Source organism: Scyliorhinus canicula, chromosome 11 (assembly GCF_902713615.1).
Source record: "Scyliorhinus canicula chromosome 11, sScyCan1.1, whole genome shotgun sequence".
Taxonomy (NCBI): domain Eukaryota; kingdom Metazoa; phylum Chordata; class Chondrichthyes; order Carcharhiniformes; family Scyliorhinidae; genus Scyliorhinus; species Scyliorhinus canicula.
The window spans coordinates 10,438,410-10,451,151 of NC_052156.1; the positions used below are offsets into that span (position 1 = coordinate 10,438,410).

The 12,742-nt window shown below is 46.2% G+C and overlaps 1 protein-coding gene across 1 annotated transcript in view; it reads right to left on the reverse strand.

Moving 5' to 3' along the window:
- Positions 1 to 3,477: 3,477 nt before the first annotated feature.
- p4htm (prolyl 4-hydroxylase, transmembrane (endoplasmic reticulum)) overlaps positions 3,478 to 12,742 on the reverse strand; it is an 85,540-nt gene continuing 76,275 nt past the window's right edge. Inside the window, exons 8-9 of the mRNA XM_038812251.1 lie at positions 7,608 to 7,731; positions 3,478 to 4,821 (exon numbers count right to left, since the gene is read on the reverse strand). Of these exons, the coding sequence (XP_038668179.1) occupies positions 4,610 to 4,821; positions 7,608 to 7,731 (336 nt within the window). The 3' untranslated portion in view covers positions 3,478 to 4,609. The remainder of the gene's footprint in view (positions 4,822 to 7,607; positions 7,732 to 12,742) is intronic.

Genomic DNA, 12,742 nt, shown 5'->3' on the forward strand with positions numbered 1-12,742 from the left:
GTTTCATTGCTGTTGTTTCTGTCGTTCCTGTTTTTGTTGTTTCCGTTGCCGTACTTGTCGCTGTTTTTGTCGTTTCCGTCTTTGTTGTTGTCGCTATCTTTGCTCCTGACTTTGTTGTGTTTGTTGCCCTTCTTGTTGTTTCTGCCTCTGTCGTTGTCGCTATCTTTGTGCCTGACGTTGTTGTTTGTCTTGTTGCGCTTCATGTTGCTTTTATTCTTGCTGTTGTCGTTCTCGTTTCTGCTGTGCTTCTTGCTATTGTTGTTTGTCTTGTCGCGCTTCATGTTGCTTTTCTTCTTGCTGTTGTCGTTCTCGTTTCTGCTGTGCTTCTTGCTATTGTTGTTGGTCTTGTCGCGCTTCATGTTGTTTTTGTTCTTGCTGTGTTTCTTTTGACTTTTGTTTTTCTTGTTATACTCTGAGTGTCCCGAGTGGATAATTTGAGTCATTGAGCATTCCGTCTCGCGAGTGGTGCGAATGATCTGATGTTGCATCGGTGCAGGTGACATCAATCAGTTGTGGAGAATTGGATTCCGCATCTTTGCTTTCTTGGTGCTCGTCTTCCGGAGTCAAAGTCTTCTTGATTACATTTGACGCGGTGTCTGTGGACTCTCGGCGCTCCTCTTCTGGAGTCCAAATCTGCATGATTTCAGTTGACGTGGTTTCTCTAGACTCTTGGTGCTCCGCTTCTGGAGTTAAAATCTTCATGATTTCTGTTGATGTTATCTCACTGGACTCCAGGTGCTCCTCTTCTGGAGTCAAAATCTGCATGGTTTCTTTTTGTTTGATGTCTCTGGACTCCAGGTGCTCCTCTTCTGGAGTCAGAATCTGCATGGTTTCTTTCGGCATTGTCTCTGTGGACTCCAGGTGCTCCTCTTCTGGAGTCAAAATCTGCATGTTTTCTTTTGGCGTTGTCTCTCTGGGCTCCAGGTGCTCCTCTTCTGGAGTCAAAATCTGCATGTTTTCTTTCGGCATCGTCTCTCTGGCCTGTTGGGTGGCCCGACTCTGTGCTTCTGTACAGACAAGCTGAGAACTGTCAGTCTCACTGTGATCCTGTACGTCGAGTGCGAGCACCTTGTCACTGTTTTCGCTCTGTGCTTCGGTACAGACAAGCTGAGAACTGTCAGTCTCACTGTGATCCTGTACGTCGAGTGCGAGCACCTTGTCACTGTTTTCGCTCTGTGCTTCGGTACAGACAAGCTGAGAACTGTCAGTCTCACTGTGATCCTGTACGTTGAGTGTGATCACCTTGTCACTGTCTTCGCATGCAGTGGGCAGAGGTGCATTGTCTTCTTCTTGTTCCTGTGAGCGTGTTGGACTTTCATAGTCCGCTCTTTCTTCTTGTTCCTGTGAGCGTGTTGGACTTTCATAGTCTGCTCTTGCTTCTTGTTCCTGTGAGCGTGTTGGACTTTCATAGTCCGCTCTTTCGTCTTGTTCCTGTGAGCTTGGTAGACTTTCATAGTCTGCTTGCGGTTGCTCAGGTACAGCGGGTTTACCTTCATGGTCTTGTTCATGCTTGGTGTCCGCCCGGGAGTGTTTGCTTGCATCCCTGTTGGCGTCTTTCATCACTCGCACTGTGGAGCCTGTCATCGCTCGCTCCGTGGAGTCTTCCTGTGCTCTCTGTGTGGCGTCGTCTTCGTCTTGGGTATTGCTGTCATCCAATGTATCGGCGAGCTGCCATGGCACCATGGTGTTGGATTCATCCACCATGAGTAGAGTCGTGTTGAGCTTTGCAACGGTGTCGCTGATGCCGTGATCAGCATGTCCAAATAACTCCTCCATGTCTGAGTAGTATTCTTTGAAACCCATTTCATCTTCGTTGGCTTCTTCTACCACGAGTTGATTCGTGTTGAACTTTGCGACCGTGTCGCTGATGCTGTGATAAGCATATCCGACTGACTCAGCTGTGTCTGAGTAGTATTCTCCGAAAACCAAATCATCCTGGTTGGATTCTTCTACCACGAGTTGATTCGTGTTGAACTTTGCGACCGTGTCGCTGATGCTGTGATAAGCATATCCGACTGACTCAGCCATGTCTGAGTAGTATTCTTTGAAAACCAAATCATCTTGGTTGGATTCATCTACCACGAGTTGGTTCGTGTTGTGCTTTGCGACCGTGTCGCTGATGCTGTGATAAGCATATCCGACTGACCCAGTCAGGTCTGAGAGGTAATCGTCGAAAAACAAATCATCTTTTGTTGTTTCGGAATTCTTTTTGTTCGCTTCACTGTGTGTGGTGAAGGCAGCTTTTTCCAAGGTTTTGTGCAAGTTGTTTTTCACTGTTGGTTTAAGTTCAGGCGTTTTTCTGTGTTCTGAGGCAAGAAAATTTGGTTTTACCACTTTAAGTGTCTTGTTTTCAATTTTCGGGCATTTCCCTTTTAAGTGGGCGTGGTCAGGATTCTCAGACGTCATGACGTCACGCGTAGGAACGACTTGCACATGCGCAAATCGGCTTTCTTTCCTTGTGCGGTTCGGTGTCCATTGCGCATGCGCGGCTTGCGCATGCGCATGACGGTCCGCGACGAAGACTTTTTTTGACTGCGCATGCGCGGCTTGCGCATGCGCATAACGATCCGCGACGCGATCTTTTGTAAACTGCGCATGCGCGACTTCCGGTTCCGGCGCATGCGCGACTTCCGGTTCCGGCGCATGCGCAACTTCCGGTTCCGGCGCATGCGCAACTTCCGGTTCCGGCGCATGCGCAGACGCGATTTGTAGTTCTTTGCTTACCAGAGACTGCAAAATGTGCTCCGACGCCATTTTATCGCGGATTTCAGCGTTTTTTCTTTCTAAAAGTTGTAAGTTACCTTTTCTTTCCAATCTGGACTGGATTTCAGCGTTTTGGCTTTGTGAAAAATTCATGTTATTTCTTCTTTTTGATCTGTACTGTGCATTCGCGATTTCCTGATCTTTTTGTGATTTTTTAAGTCTTGCATCACTCAGTCTCTGTGCAGGTTGGACTGTGAGCATGCCTTGCTGTTCAAATTTCTCACAGTACTCTTCAAATTTGTTTAGTAACGTTTGAAAGCTGTTCCTGTCTTCACCTTTTGAGTGTTTAAATCCATTATACACTTTCCTATTGACAGGCCCTTCGATGAGAATTGCTATTTTAATTTTGTCTGAGGCTTCTGCAACATCATTAGCTATGAGATAAAAATCGAACATTTGTTTAAACCTTTTCCAGACATTTCTTACATTACCAGTCGTGTCCAGCTGAGGTGGGTATCCATGCCACATCCTCGAATTAGCGATGTCTTCCCCAGTCAAATGTCCAGTAGGAGATTTCCATGCCATTTTGTGCTTTCTGTATCTGCAGCTGAGTTGTCCTGTCGTAAGCGTCCTGAAATCACTGCTGGTACCATGTGTTGTTCCTCGTGTCTTAATAAAGCTCGCAGTCTCAAGTGTGGAGAAGATGCTTTATTGTGGGTTCGTTCAGTTTCCAGAGCTCGACCTAGAACTACCTTCCAGTGCTAACTACCAGCTTTGCTTGCTGTGTGTCCTGCTTACCAGCCCCCCTGCTGTGAAGAGTGTGTCCTCACTTCCTATCCTGATCTATTTATATGGCTCTCCCGTGCTCCCTCTAGTGGTCGCTCAGTTGTGTTGCATCTGGTTAACTTGTGATCACCACAATCCCCATTAAACAAAATCATATCAAACCCCCTTCCTGATTCTTCTCTAAGTGAAGATCTTATTCACTTGCTAGAATATGGCTCGAGAGGCACACTTTGCCTTCTCACCACTGACTGAAGTAGCAATTCTTCACCGGAGTTTGGGGTATGTTGGCAAGCTATTCAACAATCAAGACCATCACAATAACGTCCAATCCTTGCCCTATGCCACAGAGACACTGGCGACCAGTCGGATTTGCCAAATAGAAACCAGGAAGCAGTCACTCTAAAGCTCACTACAGCACTCCATCATTATACTGACACACCAGTGAACACTGTACAGATCAGGGATTGAAGCGGGGACATTCCTGGCCTGTAGGGTTTATTAATTCCCTGGGGAAATCTTCTCAGCATATACTGGAGTGTACTGTAGGAGAATGTTGAGCAAAATTGATATGTTTCATCAAAAGAAGGAAGTGAATTGTATAAAGGCGTGGAAGTAGGAAACCGGAAATTAAAATATGCTGGAAATACGCAGCATCATCACAGTAAACGCACAGAACCACATTAATATTTTGGGTTCAACGCTCTGTCAGAGCGGGAAAAAAAAGGTCCATTACCTTCAGGACTCTCCTGACAAGAGGTGTGCAAGCAGCTGATTTGCCTGCCCAGCTTCTCAGCCAAAGGCTGAGCAGGTCAACGGTGAAATGGAAAGAATAAAGTACCAAAAGCAAAATGGCTTTCAGCCACGTCTAATCACTAGCCATTGATCCATGTTCCAAAGCGCACGTCAGGCAGGGACAGGGTCAGGCTGGGCTGTGATGCAACATGCGGTCAAACAACCTGCCAGCATTTACCATTTGAAGCTGAAGGTAAATTTAAACATTCAAGACCAAAGGCAATCGATTGCAACTTTTTTTCCTTTCTGAACCCTGATCGGAGGGTGGACGAATAAATAAGGACGTTTGTCCACATTAAGCATTCAAAGGCATTCTGTTTTGGAAGATTCACAGCTCCACGTGCAAATCCTGATAAATGTTATCAACTGCCCACTCGGCGGGAGCTTCTTCATTAGTGTATTTGGAAATTGCTTGTTGGAATTGTATTTGACGCTGCACATCCGGGTCGATGTTGATCCAGTTGTTGGCGATCCATTTGGTTCCACGGGTTACGACGCAGCCACCATGCAATGAGTACTCATCTTGCTCTCCCACCCAGCCTGCAGGAAGCATGAGAAAACAATTACCATCATACTTTGGAGGTATCTTGTTCCTGATCTCCTGGAATAAAAAGCAGTCCTCACTGCAGTCAGATGGTGTCCATCACACACAAGGAACTTAAAACACCAAACAGTAGAGTGACATTGAAACTGGACTCATTAATGTCCTATACCAGGCATAGACTGACAAGTTCCAGCTCCTTGGATGCGGGTCGCTTAAAGATGTACCACAAATTGCCCGGGGGTAGGGCGGGGGGGGGGGGGGGGGGCTCCGTTGGTACAACATTTCTAGTTTGGTGGGGAGAGTAAAAGCTGATCGGGCAAGGTGGGATGGTCTCCCTCTGTCACTGGTGGGTCGGGTACAGGCGGTTAAAATGAAAGTGTTGCACGATTTCTGTTTATTTTCCAATGCCTGCCGATTTCGCCATCACCGGGTTAGGGGCAGGGTTAAGGGAAATGCCGATTCAGGGGAATCACAGATTTGAGCCAGGGAAGTGGGATGGAAATTTTCGTAAATGGGAGAAGGGGATTTAGACACTAAAAGAATTGTTTCTTTGGGGTCAGTTTGCAGGATTGAAGCTGGAAGCGAAGTATGGGATGGAGCAGGGGGAAATGTTTAGATACATGCAGGTTCGAGACTTTGCCAGGAAGGAGGTACAGAGCTTCCCGGTGAGCCGACCTCCACATTGCTGGAGGAGCTGCTGACGACAGGGGGATTGGAGAAGGGGGTAGTGTCGACGGTTTACGGAGCTATTTTGGAAGAGGGGAAAGGGACCAAAGCAAAGTGGGAGGAAGAGTTGGGAGAGGATATGGAGGAGGGGTTCTGGTGTGAGGTGCTACGGAGAGTGAACTCCTCCACTTCGTGCGCGAGGTTGGGGCTGAGACAGCTGAAGGTGGTATCCAGAGCACACCTCATGAGGGTGATGATGAGTCGATTCTTTGAAGGAGTAGAAGATGTCTGTGAACGTTGCAGGGGGGTCCCGCTAATCACATTCATATGTTTTGGTCCTGTCCAAAGCTGGAGGATTACTGGAAGGAGGTTTTTCGGGTAATTTCTAAAGTGGTGCACGTGAAACTGGACCCGGGCCCCAGGGTGGCCACACTGGGGGTGTTGGATCAGCCAGGGTTAGAAACGGATGTGGAGGCAGATGTTGTAGCCTTCGCCTCGTTGATCACCCAAAGGTGGATCCTGATGAGTTGGAGAGCAATCTCTCCACCCTGTGCCCTGGCGTGGCGGAGGGACTTGTTGGAATTTTTGACTCTTGAGACGGTTACGTTTGAACTGAGGGGGGCAGCACAGTGGCGCAGTGGGTTAGCCCTGCAGCCTCACGGTGCCGAGGTCCCAGGTTCGATCCCGGCTCTGGGTCACTGTCCGTGTGGAGTTTGCACATTCTCCCTGTGTTTGCGTGGGTTTTGCCCCCACAACCCAAAGATGTGCAGGCTAGATGGATTGGCCACACTAAATTGCCCCTTAATTGGAAAAAATTAATTGGGTACTCTAAATTTATAAAAGAAAGTTTGAACTGAGGGGAGGATGGAGGGGTTCTACAATTCATGGGCATTATTCGTCATGCACTTTCAAGAACTGGATAACATCGAACATTAGTTGGCAGGGGGTGGGTGATTGTGTGTGTTAATGGTGACTCTGGGCGATTCCTGATTCCTTTTTGTCATTTGTCTGTGTGAACATGCTGGCGATGTTTGGGGGGTTGGTGGGAGGATGGGATCGTTGTTATTGATATGGGGATTGACATATTTGATGCTGATTATTGTTTATTGTTGGTGGGTGTAAATTTGGGAGAAAATGTGAAAAAGGAGAAAAATAAAAATATTTTTTTTTAAAAAGAAATAAAAATAAAAGAGGTGCCACAAATAAACACAAGGAGGGGGTGGAAGAGGAAAAGAAAAGACAAAGGAAAGGCAAATAGTATCGATGTCTAACGGGAAGAACACTAGCAAAACTTAGGGCCTCACGGTAGCATGGTGGTTAGCATCAATGCTTCACAGCTCCAGGGTCCCAGGTTCGATTCCCGGCTGGGTCACTGTCTGTGTGGAGTCTGCACGTCCTCCCCGTGTATGCGTGGGTTTCCTCCGGGTGCTCCGGTTTCCTCCCACAGTCCAAAGATGTGCGGGTTAGGTGGATTGGCCATGCTAAATTGCCCGTAGTGTAAGGTTAATGGGGGGATTGTTGGGTTACGGGTATACGGGTTACGTGGGTTTAAGTAGGGTGAACATTGCTCGGCACAACATCGAGGGCCGAAGGGCCTGTTCTGTGCTGTACTGTTCTATGTTCTAAAACTCAGGAATTGGGGGCCACACAATGAGATTTAACCTAGCATACAAGCCCACTAAATTCGACTCTTTCCAATGTCATGAGTCACCTTTATGTGGTCAGTTCTAATGACAACCCTTAACAAGATAGTGGCTTAAAAAATGAAACGATTTGTAATGAAGTGCAACTTGGTTGTTTTTTCCTATCCCTACTCCCAGGGACTCAACATAAGAGGGTAAGACTTCCTGTAATCTAGGTTTCAGTAACACAACAAGCAGTACAATTATCAGCTCGGTAATCAGGAGAGCTTCCCGAAATCATTTTAAATTGAATAAATAGGCTTCACTTTGAAGAAAGTGTTTCAGAATCGTGCAACAGGGGTAACTTTCCAAGAACGGTTTGACCTGCTACTGGGAAAAGGACACATTTTTAATTGATAAGCACTTTGTGGATTTTTACTTCCTTCTGTGTGGTATAAATGTGAAGTAATGAATAGCCAGATTGTTGTGAGTACCTTCACCATCAGAGAGGTAGTTGTACCAGAAGAGAGCAGTGCCTTGCACAGGCTTCACCAGCAGATTGGCTCGGTCACAGTTTTGGCGTGTATCTCGTAAATCCACTTCATTCTGGATTAAAGACTGAGGAAAGAGTTGGAGACAAGAACACAGTGTATGTCAAGAGTTTCCCGTGCCAATTCAGCAGTTTCCTTAGTCCGGCAATTGTTGGTATCTAATATAAATTATCTGGGGTGATTACTCGAGAAACTTGCTGGAGCACAACTGCACACTGAAAATGCTGACAAAAATATCAGCAATTAATCCTTTACTGGTGGATAGCTTTATATATAGTTAAGTGTCACAATATCAAGGGCTTCCCCTCTAATCCTTATCATGAAGTGCAATGACGAATTAAGTGATATAATTACTTGGGTGCTGGCAGCCTGTCAGTATTTATGCCCAAAGCCATACCTCGTATGCAAAGCTACTGAATGTTAAGAAGCTGAGCAACAATTATAGATGACTTCAATACTGTCTGAACCCATTGACCTCCCACAGGTATTTCCCAGAACAGGGTTACTAGAGAGTGATCAGTCCTGGACACACTAGGCTGATTTTCCCCTCCCTAGCCGAAAGGACATAGGGAGTACTTTTTGGTCTCTATGGATCAGTTCAAAAGCAGATGGTGGATTTTTCCAGAAGCTTACCAGGCAAGCCTAAATAATTAGGGATTTACAACAGGACAAATTCTCGAACAGCCAACACTGATGCAAAACCATGCAGTAGTAAATAGTTCCGTAGGATTTTTAAAAATAATTTGCAGTGACTAAAAATTAATTACTCACAGGTAGAGAATTAGATATTTTTAATAAAAGTGCTTTTATCTGGAGATAAATGCACTTTCAGTTGAATTAATAAAACTGCACCAGGTTACCACACAAATATATAAACAATGTTTTTGACACAGTTGTATCATGCCTACAAATTACGCTGGTCCATAAAAGATTTTATGTTTGTGATTATACAAATGTATTTTTGCAGAAACGTGAACAGTAACTTAACGAGTACAATTTTCACCCAAAGCCGAAACACTTCCCAGTAAAATGTCTTGATAGACAGTTTCTATTAAGATATGTGACATTTCTAGGGCAGCACGCTGGCGCAGTGCTTAGCATTGCTGCCTCACAGCACTGAGGTCCCAGGTTCAATCCCAGCTCTGGGTCACTGTCCGTGTAGAGTTTGCACATTCTCATGTTTGCATGGGTTTCGCCCCCACAACCCAAAGGTTGTAGGCTGGGTGGATTGGCCACGCTAAAACTGACCCTTAATTGGAAAAAATGAATTGGGTACTCTAAATTAAAAAAATAAGATATGTGACATTTTTAAACAATATCTTTTTTGTTCCTGACTACTTAACTAAGAGGAGAGCTAGAATGACTTCAGCAGAGATTTAGTGTTGGTGTACAACACCAAAATATACTCTTTCCACGTCATGGGAGACTTAGCATTGTGCGAATGATTGGTTAAAGGCACCAAATAATGTGGACAGCTGCCAACAAAAGTGCCAGAACAGTGATATCACGGCACAGAACATCCCTTGTGCTTAAATAGGTAGTCTGCAGTCTGATAGCTTCAACTTAAACTACTGATTTGAAAATCTAATGCATATTATTCTACAAGACATAGCAGAAACTACAAAAAACAATCTGGATACGACAATGTTCTGCTTCATCAACAGGTCCCAGGTTTGGGTAGCACAGTAACACAGTGGTTAGCACTGTGGCTTCACAGCACAGGGTCCCAGGTTTGTTTCCCCGCTGGGTCACTATCTGTGCGAAGTCTGCACGTTCTCCCAGTGTCTGCGTGGGTTTTCTCTGGGTGCTCCGGTTTCCTCCCACAATCCAAAGACGTGCAGGTTAGGTGGATTGGCCACGCTAAATTGCCCATAGTGACCAAAAAAGGTTAAGAGGGGTTATTGGGTTACAGGTATAGGGCGGAAGTGAGGGCTTAAATAGGTCGGTACAGACTCGATGGGCTGAATGGCCTCCTCCTGCACTGTATGTTCTATGCCCCACTACTCTTATATTTTAACATCATAAGAACAAAAACCTCTTGGGTCTTTTTTTTTTCCCATTGATACCACTCTCACCAGTATTGTTCCAATTTTTCCTCATTTACTCATTATTTTCAACGAGCTACACATACTTCCTTATCCCCATATCCTCACTGCATCAGTGGCTATTTCATATCAAGTGCCAGCTTCCCCCAACTAACATCAGTAAAAGGGGCTGGTTTAGCACAGTGGGCTAAATAGCTGGCTTGTAATAAAGAACAATGCCAGCAGCGCCGGTTCAATTCCCATACCGGCCTCCCCAAACAGGCGCCAGAATGTGGCGACTAGGGGCTTTTCATAGTAACTTCATTGAAGCCTACTTGTGACAATAAGCGATTATTATAAAACAGATTATCTGGTCATTATCGCATTGCTGTATGTGGGTAGGGTGTTGCTCTCTGCAAACTGGCTACCTCATTTCGTACATTACAAGAGAGTTTGCACATAAAGAGCGACGATAGTGTGTGTAGGAATTTCCAGTTGTTGCAATACAAATGCACGTATTTCTTTTTTTCTATCATTCTTTTGCAGGACCCGAAAAACTGGAACGTCTGACCACCCCTAATCTTCCCAAGTTGCCACTATCTAACCTTCAGCTTAACCTGAAATGAAAGAGAAAATGCTGGAAAATCTCAGCAGGTCTGGCAGTATCTGTAGGGAGAGAAAAGCCAACGTTTCTAGTCCAGGTGACTCTTTGTCAAAGCTAACATGATGTGGAGATGCCGGCTTTGGACTGGGGTGAGCACAGTAAGAAATCTTACAACACCCAGTTAAAGTCCAACAGGTTTGTTTCAAACACTAGCTTTCGGAGCACTGCTCATTCACCTGAGGAAGGAGCAGTGCTCCGAAAGCTAGTGTTTGAAACAAACATGTTGGACTTTAACCTGGTGTTGTAAGACTTCTTACTGTGTTCAAAGCTAACAGACAAAGAAAGTGGGGAATATTTATACTGTGGAGTGAGAATGAAAGATGAGTCATGGTCACAGAAACCCAGGGAAACCGGGTGCTAATGGCCACAGAATCCAAGGGGAAAGAGTGCTAATGGCAGTCCCCAGAGAGAACAAAAGATGTGAAAGGTCAAACAGCCGAGAAACTAACATCAGAGGATGAACTGTAGATGTGGGGAGGGGAAGGGGAAGCAAAGAGGAGAAAGGTGAAGGGAAGGTGGATAAGATTGGGGGGGGGGGGGGAATTAAATATATATTAAGAAAGAAAGAAATGGTAAAAGACAGTTAAAATGAAATGAAAACAAATGGGTCGAGGTGGGGTAGAGCTAATCATCTGAAGTTGTTGAATTCGATGTTCAGGCCGGAAGACTGTAGCATGCCTAACCGGAAGATGAGATGTTGTTCCTCCAGTTTGCGTTGCGCTTCACTGGAACATTGCAGCAGGCCAAGAACAGACATGTGGGCATGGGAGCAGGGTCTTTTGTTAAAATGGCAAGCAACAGGAAGGTCAGGGTCCTGAATGCGCACAGACCGAAGGTGCTCAGCAAAGCGATCACCCAGTCTGCGTTTGGTCTCTCCGATATAGAGGAGGCCAGATTGGGAGCAGCAAATGCAGTGGAACAAATTGGAAGAGGTGCAAGTGAAACACTGCTTAACCTGGAATGAGTGTTTTGGGCCTGGGATGTTAAGCATGGAAGAGGTAAAGGGGCAGGTGTTACACCTTCTGCGATTGCATGGGAAGGTGCCATGGGTGATGGGAGAGGTACTGGGTATGATGGAGGGGTGAACTAGATTGTCTCGGAGGGAACGGTCTCTGCGGAATGCTGACAGAGGGAGTGAAGGGAAGATGTGTTTGGTGGTGGCATCACGCTGGAGTTGGCGAAAATGGCGGAGGATTATGCTTTGCATACAGAGGCTGGTGGGATGAAATGTGAGAACAAGGGGTCTCTATCCTTGTTCTGGGAAGGAGTGGAGGGGGCAAGGGTAGTGGAGCGGGAGATGGACCGCACACTGTTGAGGGTCCTGTCCACAACTGTAGGTGGGAAATCACGGTTGAGGAAGAAGGAACACATTTTCGAAGCACCATTTTGGAAAATGGCATCATCGGAACAAATGCGACGGAGGCGAAGGAGTTGAGAGAAAGGGATGGAGTCCTTACAGGGTGTAGGGTGTGAAGAGCTGTAGTCCAGATAGCTGTGGGAGTCAGTGGGCTTGTAGTGGATATTAGTGGAGAGTCTATTGCCGGAAATGGAGACAGAAAGATCAAGGAAGGGAAAGGAAGTGTCTGAGATGGACCAGGTGAAAGTGATGGGAGGGGTGCAAACTGGAAGCGAAGTTGATGAATTTTTCCAGGTCCGGGCGAGAACATGAAGCGGCACCAAAATAGTCATCAATGTATCGGTAAAGGAGTTTTGGGAGGGGGCCTGGATAGGCCTGGAACAAAGAATGTTCCACATTCCCCATAAAAAGGCAAGCGTAGCTAGGACCCATGCAGGTACCCATTGCTACACCTTTGATTTGGAGAAAGTGAGATGAGTTAAAGGAGAAGTTGTTGAGAGATAGAACGGGTTCAGCAAGGCGGAGGAGAGTGGTGGTGGATGGGAATTGTCTGGGCCTCTTTTCGAGAAAGAAGCAAAGAGCTCTCAGGCCATCCTGGTGTGGGATGGAGGTGTAGAGGGATTGCACACCCATGGTGAATAGAATGCGGTTAGGGCCCGCGAACTGGAAGCTGTCAATATGATGCAGTGCATCAGAGGAATCCCGGATGTAGGTAGTGAGGGAATGGACCAGAGGAGTGAGGATGGAGTCAGGGTAAGAGGAAATACGTTCGGTGGGGCAAGAGCATGCTGACACAATGGGCCTGCCGGGACAGTCCTTTTTGTGGATTTTGGGAAGTAGGTAAAAGCGGGCTGTCCGGGTTGGGAGACTATGAGGTTGGAAGCCGTAGGAGGAAGGCATCCGGAGGAAATGAGGTCGCCAACGGTATTGGAGATAATGGCTTGATGTTCAGTGGTCTGGTCATGGTCCAGGGGGAGGTAAGAGGAAGTATCTGAGAGTTGGCTTCCAGCTTAACCTTATCTTCTATAACCCC